Source organism: Mytilus trossulus, chromosome 7, assembly GCF_036588685.1.
Source record: "Mytilus trossulus isolate FHL-02 chromosome 7, PNRI_Mtr1.1.1.hap1, whole genome shotgun sequence".
Taxonomy (NCBI): Eukaryota; Metazoa; Mollusca; class Bivalvia; order Mytilida; family Mytilidae; genus Mytilus; species Mytilus trossulus.
In genome coordinates, this window is record NC_086379.1 from 62,717,895 (window position 1) to 62,734,900 (window position 17,006).

The 17,006-nt window shown below is 32.0% G+C and overlaps 1 protein-coding gene across 4 annotated transcripts in view; it reads left to right on the forward strand.

Annotated features, from left to right (window-relative positions):
- The window catches only part of LOC134725511 (interferon alpha-inducible protein 27-like protein 2B), a 28,076-nt gene extending 11,334 nt beyond the window's left edge, over nucleotides 1–16,742 (forward strand). For 2 of the 4 annotated variants that reach the window (XM_063589384.1, XM_063589383.1), the window contains 2 exons: nucleotides 987–1,097; nucleotides 16,220–16,740. In XM_063589384.1, coding sequence (XP_063445454.1) covers nucleotides 1,013–1,097; nucleotides 16,220–16,644 — 510 coding nt within the window. In that variant the 5' untranslated portion in view covers nucleotides 987–1,012 and the 3' untranslated portion in view covers nucleotides 16,645–16,740. Of the gene's footprint in view, nucleotides 1–986; nucleotides 1,098–16,219 lie in introns of all 4 variants that reach the window. The other 2 variants (XM_063589382.1, XM_063589381.1) reach the window with 2 other exon arrangements.
- Nucleotides 16,743–17,006: the final 264 nt, after the last annotated feature.

The window sequence follows — 17,006 nt, forward strand, 5'->3', positions numbered from 1 at the left end:
CATATAATAAGCAGTTAACTGGTTTTTCATTAAGTATTACAGGGTCTCCACTTTCTTTTAAATACTCTGGCAAGTCATTTATAAATAACTTAAATAGATTGGGACTTAAATTGTCCCCTTGTTTAACTCCAAGTTTTATTTGGAAAAAATCTGTTACTCTGGATTGAATTTTAACACAAGATTTACTTGATTCATACATGTGTTTAATAACATTATAAAATGAAGTACCCACGCCCGCAGATAGTAATTTCAACTTAATACCAATATGAATGACTGTGTCAAAAGCTTTCTGAAAATCCACAAAGCAGGCATAAACTCTTCCATCCTTTGAATTACAGTATTTATCAAAAATACATTTAATAATAAACATGTGATCTGAAGTTCTAGCTTTTTTTGTAAAACCTAATTGACATTCATGAATTAATTTATGTTTCAATAAAAAATCATCAAACCTACTATTTAGAACACTATTAAACACTTTTCCAATGGCACTGGTCACTGTGATTCCTCTATAATTGTTAGGATTTGTAATGTCACTAGATTTGTGAATTGTTGAGATGTAACCATCACTCCAGCACTTGGGATAAATTCCAGAAGAAAGACAAGTGTTAAAAAGTTTTTTAAGAATAGGTAATAGAATTGATTGACCATGTTTTAACATATTGTTTGAGATGTTATCCATCCCTGGACTTTTGTTAGGTTTTAGTTTAGCTAAAGCTTTTGATATTTCAGTGTCTTTTATGGAAATATCAAGCTCATTAAAGCATTTTACTGTCTCTAATTTATCTAGCTGTTTTTGTAATTCTTAAAATTATTTCCCTCTAAACATGCCAAACATGAATAAGATAACGTCCTCGACCCATGCAGTAAATACATATCCACAATAACTTTTAATAATTACAACCCTGCAAGTGTCCCCCATTTTAAATGCAAAAAATTGAAAGCAATTTTCAGGAAATCATAATTTTACCTTCTGGATTTTCTAGGTCAAGGACACCGTCAATACGTAACAATGTCTACGAGATGTACAGTGGCAGAGTGTGAATGCAAACAGTTTGAACAACAGTACAATGTTATCAAAGCAAAGAACAAACAAGGTTTGCAATGTAAGATTGGTAGTGGAGCTCCTCTCTATATTTTCAATTTATTCAGGTATTTAGGACCCGTGGCTAATTTTATTTTTAGGAGTTGAACTTGTTTATAAATGTAGCTATTTATTTCCAAATCGATATTGAAGGATTTACCAGTTTAGCTATTCGGTTATGTTTATTTTCTACCTAATTAGTCCAGTCAATCTAGCATAAATTTGACCCCAATGAAACCGAAAGTAACTGCAACAGAAGATTTTTAAGATTTTAAACTTTAGCATTATACCCCAAATATACACAGAAAAAAAGTCCCTTGAAATCTAACTTGAGGAAGACTAAAAAAATCACCATTTAAAATTCCTATGGAGATTTGCATTAAAAAGGGAGATAACTTGCAAAAAAGACAGAAATATTAATAAAAATTGATACAAAATTATAATTTTACCGCTTCTATTCATCAGAATGTATTAATTCCTGCATTTGTAGTGGTCTTTAGAGTATAACAAACAACTTTAAAGGTGTTTTCATACTTTTTCTCAAGCCATAATCTAGATTTCATAATTCATCAGTTGACCATTTATTAAATTTTTCAACATGTCAAGGTAAGAAACCTACCATTTGATTTTTATGGGGGGGGGGTGGTTTAAAGTTTCTTTAGATAAGTAAGTTGCTGAAAAAATATAATATACAGATATAAACAATACCAAATTTTCACATTATTTTTTCAAAACGGTTACAAAGCTCCAAATTTGCAATTTCTTCAATGAAAAATGCACAAAAAAAATAAAAATACCCATAACACTTCGGGTTTGAACATTTCATGAGCAGAATATTATATGATTTAGTCAAATACAAACTTATAACCCCATCAAAGTAGCATACTTTACATAAATTTTAAGAAAAACAACCAAAAACTGACAGAAAAACCCTCATTTTAGCAAGAGTTATCTCCCCTTCCAATGTTAATTTCCATAGGAAATTGAAAATGCTGATTTTGAGTTTTCCTCAAGTTAGATTTCACGGGACTTTTTTTGGTGTATATAAAGGGCATAATGCTATAGATTAGAACTAAAACATTTTCTGTTGCAATTAGTTTGAAGTTAAATCTTAGTTTGACTGGACTAAATTTCATTCGTACTAAAATAAATACTTTCTAACTTAAGTAAATAACAAACAAGAAAACTGTTGGTGCGTTCGTCGTAAAGCTTGCATAAATTTTTATGTAAATAAAATCAACAAAAAGATCATACATATGTGTCAATGTCATCATGTTATATAATTAAGAATCAAGTAAGTACAAGAAGGAGGACAGAAGCGGAATTCAGGGGACGGGCACCTGTCCCTTTTTTTTGTCTGGGCCAAATTTGGTTGATTATTTAGGGAATCACTGAAGCTTGCATGACAGGAGCGGGGACACTCTAGGGCAATCCCTACTTAGGGAATCTAACACATACAACTAGAAATATATACTAATAAAATGTGTTTTCCAACTTCGTAGCAAACGTCGCATAAATCGAAAGACCCATACAACTTATTCCTTATTATACCATCAACCGAAACAACGCGTGCAAAAACATAACTCGGGAAACCTCTAAATGACACAACGGAACGCAACGAAATAAAGAAATAGATGTGAAAATGAATAATACTCGCCACTTACTTTTAAAGTCATTAACGGTATCTGTATTTTATCGGTATTCCAATAATGTAACTGTTAAGTTCGTAGTTGATAATTGGGGAGGGGGGCTTCCAATATAAAGATATACACATATGTTTATCATTGTTTATAAGGGTAACTTATTTTGGGAAATCAAATTATAAGCAATGGGTATGCCAAGTGGATCATAATTGTTCCTTTTCTATTATTAAAGATGTCTTTAAACATTGTATACTGTGCTTATTTTCTACTTTTCTGCTATAATATTTAAGATCCCATCGGGTTACCATCGCACTGAAGTACGTCTGTTATTAATTTTTCATTATTTCAAATTTAATATTGAACTATTTTAAACAACAAAAATTCCTCGGTTCAATACATGGACGACCTCAAAACAAAAATATTTATAAAAAATTAAAATACTCTAGAGTACCTTTTTTATTTTCACTTTAACTTTGCTGTCCTTTATCCCCTGAGTATAGATTGTATCACAATGACCTTTAGAGGGTTTACGAATGCCAAAATACGAGTGAAAATTAAGAAATAGCGTACTAGTAATTTGAATAATGCAATGGACTGCCGCGACCCTTCAGCTAATAATTAAGCCTCGGTCACACCTTACCGGATAGCTCGAACGGACGCCTAACGGATAACTTTTTTTTTCCAATCCTTTCATTAGACGTCCGTTCTTATCCATTAGGCGTCTGTCCATATCCGTTTCATGTTCGTTCTGTCCGTTAGAAAATTTTGAGCATGTTCAAAACTTTGAACAGACGTCCAACAGATAAAATGTCCGTTGGACGTCCGTTAGGTGTCTGTTTTGTACAGTACTCGTCCATTTCGTTTCCGTTTTGTATCTGTTACGTGTCCGTTATACATCCGTTGGAGGTCTGGCAGATAAGCCGCGGCCACACCTTACAGGATAACACGAAAGGACGCCTAACGGATGAAAATAAATGTTGCCCGTTGGCAAAATTGTTATCTGTTGGGAGTCCAATGATGTAAATGCCAAAATTAGATTGGAAAGGATGGAGTGGGACAGTGGGTCTTAGGATTGTAATTTAAAAGCTTGACATATATGTATTTATTGTTATCTTCATAAGTCCGTGTGAAACATGAGTGATAAATGCTGTGGAACTATTAAATTATCACAGATAAAGGTGTAAGACAAGGAGATTCTTTAAGCTTCACTTTATTTAATATTTTCATTAATGACTTAAGTCAGATATTTGAAAAGCAAACTGTACCCCTGTAAAGCTAATTAATTGAGACATAGAAAGTCTCTTATTTGCAGATGATTTAATCATATTATCAGAGAGCGAAAACGATCTGCAAAATAGCTTAAGTAATCTCTCTGAGTATTGTGATAAATGGCAATTAACAGTTAATACAAACAAATCTAAAACCATGATACTACAAAATAACCCAATTAAAATAAATAAACCCTTTTTGAAATTTAAAGGAAAATACCTTGAAAAAGTATATGAATATAAATACCTTGGATGTGTTATAACATCTAATGTCAGTCTAACTAGTTGTAGTTCAGATCTTTTAGTTTTATTTTAGTTTTATTTGCTATTAACTCTTAATCATTAGGCTTTGGACAACTTCCTGTGAGAGTGTCTTGCAACCTTTTTGAAACTTTGGTCAAACCTATTTTTACATATAATAGTGAAATATGTTATATGGACACTTATATTCAATTTTATAGAGCTAAACTTCGAGCTTACAAAAATAGCTCAACACCAGATGCTATTCATTTTATTCATAAAACTGTTTTAGAAAAAAAACAGCTACATTTTATTAAACAAGTACTGTGGACAAAAAGAAGCTCAACAAATGTAGCTGTTAGAAATGAACTAGGACTTCTGCCATTAGAAACTTTCCTAAAAACCCAAACTATGATGTACCTACCTAGATTAAAAAATGAAAATATAAACCCACTTCTTAAGGTAGCACTACAGTCTAACATTGATTTTTTGGTCATATTTTTTTTATCACATAATTCTGAAGTAAGTATTATTCTGCACAGTTTGTTAAAATCCCAAAGTCATTATCATATCACAACAGGGAGTAAATTGATAATGAATTTATGTAAATAAAAGCACATGGTAATTAATCTAAATATATAATAGGCATTTAGGAGGGCTAATGTGTCAATCATCTGTTGATGCCAGTGTCCAGCTGTTAATCCCTGACCACAAGATAAATAATGGAGTCTTATCTCATTGTTTTGAAACAAAAATTATTTATACAACATGGAAGTGAACAAAGAAAAACAAAAACAAAAAAACTAAAGGGAAAAAATCTACCAAAAAGGAAAAAAAGTACTATGGAAAAGAGTGGGGAAGTAGTTTTGAAAGCCTCTGACTGCCTGAATAAATTTCTTCTCTTTGGTCTTCTTCATTTATTAAATACAGTTTTATGAATATTAACTAATTTTCAGATAATGTGTATTTTTTCAGTCCCATGAAATTAAATGTATTTTCAAGAAAAGGGTGGGTTGATCTTTTTATCAACATGTTTTTTTTATGCACACTTTTCATGTATTAGCTAATTTCAGACATAGTTTTACTTTATTTCTTTTTTAAAATTCAAATGAAAATTATTCTTTATATATAGAGAATAATGATGTTAAACATTGATTAATGCAGCTGGTCAATCATGTTTTTCTCTTATCTGAGATTGTCTGGAAAGAGGCGGAGCTTTGCCTATATTAAATTACTTCATCACAGATGTTGGTCAGATCTGTGACGTCAAACTCCCGCCAAATGCCAAATGCCAAGTTAGTGTTGGTCAGTTCACATGTAATGCAAAATTTACAGCATTAGCGCATCAAAAACACAAAGTGTGTGGTTCTATTGATATAGTAATGGTATCAGAACACTCCTGGGGTGTTCCCAGTGGAACGTCTGTATTTATATTGACTTTATAGAGGTTCTAAGGGGGAAATTCAGTTTTAAGGTCATTTCTCAGAACAATTTTTCATGAAAATTGTAAGGAAAAAATGACAATAGAAACTTTATGGGTACCCCCTTTGGCTTGACTTTGAAATATATGAATGAAGGGTGTAATGTCTACAATACCGTGTCCCAGTTTTAGGATAATTTGTTTCTAAATGAATTTATGGGTTTCCAAAGATGAAAGGTGAAATGAGGTTTGGCACCCAGGAGTTAAATCAATATATCTTCTTACTGGAGGCATATATCAAAAATCTGAGACACGGTTTTGGAGATTATATATGGTTGATTACAGGGATGAAAACAAATTTAAACTACTATTTGACATGAATGTGCCATTTTCATCCAAGTTGGAAGACCACTTTTTTGGCTATTAATGAGCTATATTTTGAGACTTATCAAACCAAAAATAAATTTGAATATAAATTAAGAAAGAGTTATATTTCAGCTTTAAAATGAGTTAAAGATTTTAAAAATCCATTGAGTAGTTTTGGAGAAATTGATCTTTAAATACTGTTGATTGGAGTCAGAAAATTCTGACTGTAGTGCTACCTTAATGAAGCCTTTAAATTAACTAAAAGTTTAGACACTAAGGGAACATACTCTTGGCAAAAAATGTGTCACAAGATATAAATATTGACATTAAACTTATTGAGGAAACTAAAACTTTTAAAACAGACTAAAATATTAAAACCCCAATTAAAAAAGAGTTATATCAACTATTATCAAACTCATATTGATGACAACATAAATAACTTAAACAAAAATAATAAAATATATCTATATAAATTGCTTAAATCTAATATAAATAACCCTTGAAATGAAATACTACCTATCACACCCAAGTAAAGAAACAAGAAAAATGTTAACCAAATTTAGAATAAGCGATCATTGTCTCTTAATAGAAACTGGACGATATACCAAAATACTACGAAATGAAAGAAAATGTAAAATATAATGTAATGTTTTAGACGATGAATTTCATTTTTTCTCTAACTGTAAAATAAATATAAATAAAAGAGAAATCTTTCTAAAATATTATATACAAAAATATGTAGATTTTTAAGTTAATACACTTAATTTTACTGATAAACTCGTGATTATACTAGATCCATCAACACCAAATGATGTAAAAACAGTTGTTTCTTTTATTAAAAGTCATTAGAACTGAGGAAAGGAGAACAGTAACTGTTTTTATCATATATATCTCTTATAATATTGTCGAGTTTTCATTATGTTTGATCATGTTTGTTTTGTCAATGTATTTGCCATAACCAAAATTGTTTTTTTGTATGTTTTGCAAATAAAGAATTATAAAATAAACTTTTATAATTTTCTTTTTATCTGAGTATTTAGTACACAGTTAGGTGCATTCACCATGGCACGACGTACCGACCCCCGCGTTATATTAACAGTGCTGTTCTAGTCAAATACTTGTTTTTATTGTCAGGAATTATTACAAGTTTCAGTTACTTATGATTGGGACAAAATAACATACATACATGTATTCTAATCATTCAATGCAACTTAGGCCGTGTTCACACCAAACGCCATGTAGAGTAAACATGTTTACAATTAGTTCAGTGTAGTGTACACTGGTTTCACATTACATTTGTTCACATCTATACACCTTGTTTAGCTAACTGTACATAAGATTTGTTCACACATGTAAACTATATGTCATTTAAATGTTCATTACGTAGATCTGAATTCAAAATTTTTGGCATTTTTTCTTGCGGTAAGGGAACAACCATTTGACTTTAAAGAAATAAGGGGGGGGGGTGAAAATGGAAATATTCCGATCCAAAATTTGATAAAAAAAAATGGTCATACAGATGATAAAAAAAATATTCTGAATCAAGAGTTTCCCCATACATTATAGTGTTAGATATTTAAAAAAAAAGTATTTGATCACCAGCATCGAAAAAAAAGGAATAAAAACGTTCGCGCGAAAAAAAATCTGACTCAGATAAAAAAACCAAAAAACTCCCCCTTTTTTTTAAGTTTAGGGGTTGCTACTTTATGAAAGCCATTTTTATAACTTGCAATAGTTTGAATATACTAGAGATGTCTCGATTACGCATTAGAAAACTTTAGCTGCAGCATCGTGCTTACAGCCGAAAAAAAGGATTGAGATATTAGGGATCACTACATTTTTATCTTTTCTGTTTGTTTCAAGGCACTGGCTACGGTTACATGGAAATGTAACAATAATAAAAATATTATTGTTACATAGGAGACTAAATGCCGGAATGCAAAGGCGGATAAGGGACTGATTAATTACGAATGTAGCAATAATTACGGAGGCTACGGTTACATGGCGTTATTGTTACATGAAAAACAGCAATCATTAAACTTAAATCTTGTATAGTTTTGTTGCCTTAATCTTGCATATGTACGAAATAATACTTGTAATAATGATAAATAATAAATATTATCGTTAACAAATGGTGTTTAAATTGTTTTTTCTAACGTATAAATGGTTTTGGTGTTTTAAAGATAGTTACTTTAGATAAGTAGTGCCAAATACTAAAAGGCGAAAATATAGACCGATGGTTTGTTGTTGAGAACTCCGGCTGAGAAAAGTATTCACTTTAAGTATTTAACTGCACACCTACTCGTATTACTGTCATTATACAATGCACAATGGATGAAGAGATTATAGTGACCAATTTTGTTGTGGGTGAAAAATTTAAAACTTGGGATATAAAACTACATCACATGCATGATGCTTCCAACCAAAATATAAGATGAGAACATAAACATTGCTCGAGTGAAAAAGTATTTCTCACCGGAAGCATGGCAAACATTAAAGGTTGCATTATCATCAAAAAGGGATATCGCAGAATGGAACTGTACAGTATGTGATACGGACGTTCACAGTGCGGACTCAGAAATGCTCCAAAAAAACACTTACTGGATATGATAGACCCATCGTATATTGCTGTTTTTCATGTAACAATAACGCCATGTAACCGTAGCCTCAGTATTTATTGTTACATTCGTAATTAATCGGTTCCTTACCCGGCTTTGCATTCCGGCATTTAGTCTCTTGGAGGTGGAGCGGGGGGGGGGGGGGGGGGGGGGGGGGGGGGGGTAGGGGGCATGGGCTATTGATTTTTTTTCAGGACAAATTTTGGTAACAAGTCGAAATCAATTTTAGCATTATATATAGTGGCAGCTGAGGGTGAAACAAACAAACTTTTTTTCAGGGCCAAAAGCGTGAAACATTTTTTGTTTCCAAAACAAAATCAATAGCTCACCACCCCCACCACCTTGTCTTTATGTTTTATACTCAACTATAATACCCCCCCCCCCCCCCCCCCCGGAAAATAAATTGGTTGCTGTTTTATGGGTTCGGCAATGATGCTGCTTTGAGTCTTGATCAGTGGTTAATAAAGTACGTTTATTTTTTTTAACCAAAAAAAAATCTGTAAAATTTTATAGACAATAATTTCTGTATTGAACTATTATAATACTTATAACTATCAAAAATATCAATTTTACTCAAAAATAGTTTCCTCCTTAAATATATACACGGTAAAACTAATGTCCTAAATGTCTAGTTTTGTGTACACTTAACCTACACAAGGCCTACATTGACTATCGACTGTGTGTAGATAAAACATGATATAAACTACATGTACACATTGAGTTTTATCAATGGGATCGCAATTGTGTTTAGTTTACGTGTGAGTAACACTAACACAACACCGAATTTAGGTCAATGTGAACACGGCCTTATTTTTCTATGAGATAATGTAATGTTGTTGATTTTAACAAATTGTCGACAGGTAAAATCACTACGATTTGACTTACGACAGTCTGTTAATACTCGTAAGTTTACGATCAAACTTGCAATAAAATTCGACTTACGATTGTTTATGAAACGGTCAAAAACTAAAGATTTGACGTACGACCGACGTACGATCTAAGATTGTCGTACGATTCTTTGTGAAACGATAGGTGTTTAAATTATTCTGTATAAGAAAAGCAAATCAGTATTTGTTTTAAAAAGGAGAACAATAATAATTAAATCATTTCAATTAACTTAGGGACGACATTAAATGTTCAATGTAGGATAAAAAACTTAATTCACATAGTTTTTTCATTGACCTCGAAGTTTTTTTTATCCTACATCGATCTTTTGATGTCGTCCCTTATTATTGGACGTTTGTAAATATAGGAAGATGTGGTGTGAGTGCCAATGAGACAGCTCTCCATCCAAATAACAATTTATAAAATTAAACCATTAAAGGTCAATGTACGGCCTTTAACATGGAGCCTTGGCTCACACCGATCAACAACCTATAAAGGGCCCCAAAATTACTAACTTTAAAACCATTCAAACTGGAAAACCAACGAACGTTTTTCTTTCAACCGTTGGTGGACGTCTGTATCCAAATTGTATGACGTCGCGTACGGTGTTGGTGATAATATGGGTTCTGCAATTCCAGTTCGCCTTTATTGCATTTGTTAGAAGTTTCGGAATTGATAACTATATGAATGTATATATCAAAATGTGCGTAATTAAAAGTAGAAATGGAATATGCCTTAAAATCAATATTTTTATTCATTTTGTTACTCGAATGATCCCTAATAACACTGATTTTGAGCGTGTAGACAAGTAACACCGCGACATATGATCAGCGTTGCTTTGAAGTTATTCTTGTCATTTTTTAAACTTATTAAAAAAAAGTTGTACTCCTAGCAAGAGTAGTCTTTGGTGTTAATGGTGTATGTTTTCCTTATGACGTCATCGTTAACTGGACGCGTTTGACCAGGACGAAAAGTTCACTTTGTTTTGTGGTCAAGCCGAAAATTGAAAAAAAATATGGATATGGGTAAAGTTAAGAGTAATTTTCAAAGGTAATTCAAATAGATTATTCCAAAAATGATATGTCTTTTTATTCCGTATATAATAAGGAAAGAATAAATAAAAAGTTTTGTTTCAACATTTCAAAAGATCGTGGCAGAATTAATGATTTTTTGAAATTTGTATTTCTGTCACAAAACCAAAATCTCGCATATTTTTTGGAGCTCTTCAAAAGTCGAACGAATGCTGCAGATCCAAACCACAATATACATATCCACCCTTCCGGTGTCAAAATTATACAATAAATATACAACTTTCTATGTCTTCAATTGGTAAGTATTGTTTAAATTATGTCCTAAATTGTTCATTTTAATAAATCCGTTGAAATGTCACACTCGCCGTTTTCTGACGTTTTGACGTATTTGTTAAGTGTCTTATGAAAAGTAAAAGGCAGTTACAGTCTTTTCTACGATATGAAATTTTATTCAAACGTGATAACTTTTTATTTAAGTGTATGAAAAAAAATTGTGTCGAAGTTTTAAGAGAAAATATTGAAGAAAAAATAAACGCGATCTTTTTGTTTTTGTCTAGTCAAAATGTCACAAAACGCCGTTTTTTACATTTTTGTTACAAGTATGATAAGTCATATTATACAGTTTTGGAGGGGGGAAATTTTGAAATTATAATAGCACAAAAATTACTATATAACATTAAAATCTACTGTTCAGGGATTTTTTTGAACCCATTTTCGATCACATGTCGGAAGTATTAACGACACAGTCAGCGGCTACTTTTGTCTAGTCATAATGTCACACCATGCTTTTTTACTTGTTTTGACGTTACGTTCTGTAAAACTTGACATGTAGAACGTTGGAAATTGCGGAAGCCTTTACGTACCATGCTAAGTTAAAAAAAACTTTTATCCAATTTGATATAACGAATTATGAATTTGATATAACAGATAATGAATTTGATATAACAAATTATCAATTTGATATAACAGATTATCAATTTGGTATAACAAATTACCAATTTGATGTAACAAATTATTAATTAGGAATATCAAATTGTCAATTTGATATAACAAATTGTGAATTTCTCTACCAAAAGTATGATTTAATTATAATAATGAGAATAATAATGGTTGAAACATTGCGTAACCCAAATTGGCGCATTTATTTATGTTTTGATTCATTGTTTATCTGACGTCCAGCGACAAATATGTCATTGAATGCTTATTCAAAACTTTCTTAACAGGCTTAATGTTTCTGAAACCCTCTCCCTCCCCTTTTATCTATTATTTGAGGCAGTTTGGAGGACTAGTTTGAATGTTCTCTATTCAGTACATGGGACCTGGTGACTTAGAACGAACGATTATAATAGAAAAAGGATCAATTTATATTGCACATTTTCAAATCAGAAAGAATGGATAGTGTGTTTCTAGGTACATAGGAACATGCAAGGATAAAAAATGCTGGCATGCTTCTTTACCAAGTTTGATGGGCACATACAATGTATTATTCTAATTTTAGTTTCTTGTGTACAATTGGGAAATTAGTATGGCGTTCATTATCACTGAACTAGTATATATTTGCTTAGGGGCCAGCTGAAGGACGCCTCCGGGTGCGGGAATTTCTCGTTACATTGAAGACCTGTTGGTGACCTTCTGCTGTTTTTTTTTTATTTAGTCGGGTTGTTGTCTCTTTGACACATTCCCCATTTCCATTCTCAATTTTACGTATGGTTTGGGTTATAGGTTGAGATCTAGACATTATAAGCATAGTGCTCATTAGTTTAGCCTTGGTATAAAACACATAGTGCTCAGGACGATGAATATTGAAAAAGGAAAAAGAAACCGAATAAGGAAATGAAAATCGAATAAGGAACTAGAAACCGAATAAGGAAATCGAAACCGAATAAGGAAATAGAAACCCAATAAGGAAATAGAAACCCAATAAGGAAATAGAATCCGATTCAGGGAATAGAAACCGAAAAAGGAAATGAATATGAAAAAGGAAATGAAAATCGAATAAGGAAAAAGAAATTGAATAAGGAAACGAAAAAAAATGAGGAAAAAAAAAATTTGAGAAAAAAAAAACTTGAGGAAAAAAATTTGGAGGAAAAAAAAATTTGGAGGAACACCCACCCTCGTTTAGCGATCTTGTGACAGTGTATATTTGGTCGACCGTTTTGAAAGACTGAATTAGTCCAACTATGTTTCATTAAAAAGAAAGAAATATTAGCACAAGTACAAATAACTCATTTTACGAAGAGGCAAATCATGCTTTGTTGTAAAATGCATATTATATTTAATTATACTGATTCAAGCACTAACGTTCTGTATAGATCTGACCGAGATTAAGATTTTTTAGTTTTACACTGGAAACTCAACACTAAAATTTACAACAACAAAAAACGGACGATTTTTCACTTCTTATTGTCAATAAAATCACAAATAGAATATGTTATTTATATTCCTTCACATCAATCAAAAATTTAAAAATATGAAGAACTTAATAGAAATTGTGTTCAATTCATTTTGTTATTTCAAGTTGTGGAACTGTTATCAAAGAAAATTTAACTTATCCAAAATGGTGTGGGCAAACCATCATATCTTAATTTTGTCCACTTTTGACCAGCTCAAACCAGCTCGACTAGTGAAGTGTACACATTTTCAAATAAATATTATAGTTATTCTATAGAATCTCCCCCCACCATTTTATTTTTTGTCATACCTCAAAAACATGAAAAAAGTACGAGTTTTTAATTTTAAAAATTACTAAATAAACTTTACTTTTGAAGATCTGTCAAATGAATGTATATTTATACATGCATTATTAGAAATATAAATAAAAAACGATTTAAATCAAGAAGAAATCACCAAGTATTCATAAATTCCAGAGTTTACTTATTGCCTAAAATTATGTTCGGCAATAGGATGAATAATCATCATCAGATTTCAGGAAATAAGCTTAATGCTTGAAAATTTCAGGCAATAACTTAATGCCTAGGCGTTAGCTTATTGCCTAGGATTTAAGCTTAATGCCTAATTTCACTTATTGCCGCTAACATATACATATGCAGCCTTCATTGATCTAGAATATGTCGATTCCTGTAACTTGGCATTGCACATGGTCATGTTTTTCTCTGACTGTTTATGACGTCTTTATACACAAATCTTCTGGATGTTGGATGTGTACTGTTGATAATTTAGTCTTAGATGCATGTTTTTTATAGTTGTTATTGGCTTTGAACTAGCTATCAGTAACTGTGAGTACTCTCAGATCTGTACTCGTATCTTTTTTGTTGCTGGGATGTACAAGTGTCTTTTTTGTTGTTGAGATGTACAAGTACCCGGCCAAGTCCACTCTGTGTTTTTATACGCCCGTCTTTTAGACGGGACGAATTATGGTATACCGTTGTCCGTCCGTCTGTCCACACTTCGGACAATAACTCAGAAAAACTTCTACCAATTTCCATGAAACTAAAGTGAATTGTTTATATCTATTGACGTAAGCTCCCTTTCGTTTTTTTTTTTAATTTCAGATTTTAAGTTTTGGATTTATGGGGCTTTATTCATAAAAAAGGGGGTCCGTCGTCCACACTTCGGACAACAACTCAAAAACACTTTCACCAATGTCCATGAAACTTAAGTGAATTGTTTATATCTATTGACGTAAGCTTCCTTTCTTTTTTTTTTTAATTTCAGATTTTAAGTTTTGGATTTATGGGGCTTTATTCATAAAAAGGGGGTTCCAATGTCAATGAAACTTTGGTGAATTGTTTATATTTATTGATGTAAGCTCCCTTTCAATTTTTATAAATTTCAGAGGACACATTTCCGTGTTATGAATTTTTATGCTTAAAAAAGGGGGGATTTTCCAATTTTGGAACAATAACTAACACTTTCACAAAATTTTATGCAACTTTGATACATTGTTTATATCTATTGACATAAGCTCCCTTTCCATTTTTATAAATTTTAGATTTTACGTTTTCTTAAGTAATGAATTTTTATACTTAAAAAAGGGGAATTGTATGCAACTTTGGTGATATTTTGGTGAAGATATTAATGTAACATCCTAGTTAAATTTGAGGTAGCTTAAATAGTGCTAATTTTTTTATGCATTTTTATTTATTTATTTTTTTTTGGGGGGGGGGATATTTGACAGGGCTCACACTATTTCTAGTTGATCATATAAATTCAGTTAAAGCATAAAAGACAAGTTAAAAGAGCAACAGGCGTATCATGCGCTAAAGCGCAGCCCTTTATTGTTAGATGTATTTCTATTTGGATATATCTGATTATTTAAGATTTTTCAACGGATTTTTATAATTTGTTCTACTGTTCCACTATTGCATCGGGTAAGGGGTGAGTTGGGCGCCCGCGAACATATTTAACCACGCCACATTATATATATATATATACATGTGGCTGTCCCAAGTTAGGTGCCTGAAAAAAGTAAAATAACAAAATTATCGAACTCAGAAGAAAATTCAAAACGGAGAGTCCGTAATCAAATGGCAAAATCAAACGCTCAAACACATCAAACGAATGGATAACAAAGTCTGACTTGGAACAGGCATTTTCTTAAGTTTTCTTGACTGCGAGGTTGAAATATTAGTGACAAGTAATCAACATTTATATTGAAATTATATGCTTCTTTGGGGTATAATTGCCTCCCTCAAGTAGATCAGCCTCGGGTGGGGATCCACTTTTTTTGCCTTAGAGTGGATTTGTGGCAGGGTTTTCTCCCCACCTTTGATATTCTTTGTCATTTATTCAATTGACATGATATTAGTTGATGTAATTTCGTATTAATTATGTATTATTATTTCATATTAAATATGAACTTTTATGTGAAATGTTTTATTTGCAAAATGTATTTTTTGCATTTTATGATTTTGAATAAATTACCTTTTTTCGTCAGTTTAGTTTTTATATCATATAGCAAATCAAGCTCAGACTCTGGCTTGTGTATACATGGTATGTTTATGATATCTAGCTGTCTGTCTTAAAACCAATTTTATTTGCTAATTGAAAATTAAGCCGAATAAAATAATTTAAGACAGCAGAGAAGATAATTTTGTTTTAATTGGTTATTACTAACCGACTTAAATAAAAGAGTGAGTTATTAATACTGTAAATGTATGATGTCTCTAGTCTGGTCAATACGAAATTACATCAACTAATATCGTGTCAATTGAATAAATGACAAAGAATAGCATTTTTAGGTGGGGAGAAAAACCTGCCCCATAAATAAACATATTTACATATCAATTTCAAAAGATAACATAAAGGGCGGTATGTGGGTGGGAATTTTGAACAAATTGTTTGATAAGAATCACAAGTTAACACATCAAATGCTGACGATAAAAGGAAGTGACCACAATGCACTTACACGTGAACTCGTGCTGACCCGATAAGAATGATGATATACAATTACAAATTCCTTGACTGACCATTGGAAGCCCATCAAAATATACAGTGTGACGTGTAATTCGGGATATATTTTTATGCGTTTTCAACACAAGATGCTTTGTAAATTTTTTTTAATTGTCGGGATTAAAAAATACGAAAGTAGATTTTTTTACAGTCAAAACTTTAGATTCAGTGTCACTGATAATGACCACCCGTTCTATACATCGGTTTTATACTATTGAGTAGATTTTTATGTTTTTTGTTTTTATTTTTCAGGATCATGGTTTAAACCTCTAGCCATCGGTACAGCTTGCCTAGTTGGTGGTGCAGTACTCGCTCCAATCGCTGTCCCTGCAGCGTTGGGGGCTATAGGTTTTACAAGTGGTGGTGTGGCAGGAGGGTCTATAGCTGCTGCAATGATGTCATCAGTAGGTAATGTTGCTGCCGGAAGTGCCATTGCTACCATGCAATCTATCGGGGCCGCTGGATTAGGTGCAGCGGGGACAGCTGTCGGCGCCGGTGTTTCTGGCGTTGCGGGTGTTGCTGTTGCTAAGGCTGCAGGTGTAGGAAAAGGGAAAGAAGAAAGTCATGAATGTTGCTGCAAAATTGAACATACCTGTAAAACTTGTCAACACTGTAGATGTAAACATGAATCGGAATTTGGTTCTGCTCAGGCACAAAAAAAAGACAAACGAGATTGAACATGTCAACAACAAAAGATCAGAACGATATTAAAAACAGTATTTTCATTTAAATATATACAAGTTTATAAGTTAATGTAGATTATTTCGTTTGTGTTTATATTGTATAATAAAGTTTATTCTAATAAAGAGAGGCTTACATTTTCTTAAATTGAAATCAAAAGTGAATCTATTTTAGAATGCTTGTTACTAATTAGATATATTAAAACGTGGTATGAGTGCCAATTAGACAACTCTCCATTCAAGTCACAAGTTTCCAATTGGTAGAGGTATAAAAAAGAAGATGTGGTATGATTGCCAATGAGACAACTATCCACAAAAGACCAAAATGACACAAACATTAACAATTATAGGTCAAAGTA